This window comes from Coenobita brevimanus, chromosome 36 (assembly GCF_032717465.1).
Source record: "Coenobita brevimanus isolate Jiangsu-jjx chromosome 36, ASM3271746v2, whole genome shotgun sequence".
NCBI lineage: Eukaryota > Metazoa > Arthropoda > Malacostraca > Decapoda > Coenobitidae > Coenobita > Coenobita brevimanus.
In genome coordinates, this window is record NC_136989.1 from 6,092,860 (window position 1) to 6,093,872 (window position 1,013).

General features: G+C 47.2%; 1 protein-coding gene across 1 annotated transcript in view; it reads right to left on the reverse strand.

Moving 5' to 3' along the window:
- The window catches only part of LOC145396329 (sushi, von Willebrand factor type A, EGF and pentraxin domain-containing protein 1-like), a 57,215-nt gene extending 56,424 nt beyond the window's left edge, over positions 1-791 (reverse strand). The window contains exon 1 of the mRNA XM_080269727.1: positions 530-791. Coding sequence (XP_080125853.1) covers positions 530-772 — 243 coding nt within the window. The 5' untranslated portion in view covers positions 773-791. The remainder of the gene's footprint in view (positions 1-529) is intronic.
- Between the last annotated feature and the right edge of the window lie 222 nt (positions 792-1,013).

The following is a 1,013-nucleotide window of genomic DNA, read 5'->3' on the forward strand; positions in this document are numbered from 1 at the left end:
AACAGTGCGGCAAAGAGACAGAGGTTGAAGGGAGTCAGTAAGAGGAGCAGTGACCATTGAAGTAGTGACAGAAAAGAGATAAAGATGCAACAGTGCGGCAAAGAGACAGAGGTTGAAGGGAGCCAGTAAGAGGAGGAGAGTTAATGAGACGAAAAGCCTTTGACTCCACCCTATTGAGAAGAGCTGTATGTGGGGAGTCACACCACACAGTACTTGATGAAATGGGGTACAGTACTTGATGAAATGGAGGTTGGTCAGGCTGGGTCACACTCTCCCCCAGCCTGGTGACCGTGCCCTCACCCTGGGTCACTCTGACATAACCCCTGACCCTGACCTTAGGCTACACAAACTGACCTCTGACCTACCGGGTTAAAAAAAAAAAAAAAAACAGTATATTCATTGACACACACACACACACACACACACACACACACACACACACACACACACACACAGGCGCGTCACTCCACACCTCACACCTGCTCTCGCTTATCCAGGGCGGGTGTAACAAGATGGTGTTCTCTCTCACCTGCCTCAGCTGCTGTACATGCCTCTTCAGTATGGCGCCCAGGACCTCAACCTTCGATTTTATTATTTCGTTCCCCAACTCCATCCCTGGCTTCACTTTCTTGGTCCCATAATTCAAAAACTCTGAAAATGGCGGCCGCTCCGTTTTGAATTGGCCGACCGTTAGACGAACCGTTAGAAATACCGTTAGAAGCGTTAGAATTTGAAACTGGAGGCTTCGAACGGGTCTGTGCAACTCCGCCATGTTTGTAAATCCTTCTAACGTCTTCCTAACGCAGCCTTTGTCTCCTTCTTTTCTTCCTTTTCCTTCTAGTAACTTCTAATGCTTCTAATATAATTCTAAATCAGCCTCTGTTTCTTTCTTTTCCTTCTAATGCTTCTTGTGCCTCTAATTCAGCCTCTGGTTCTTTCTTTTCTCCGTTTTCCTCGCTGCTAGCCTTGTCTTATTCCATTCCTGGTCTCCTTCGCGTGGTAGAACTGATATG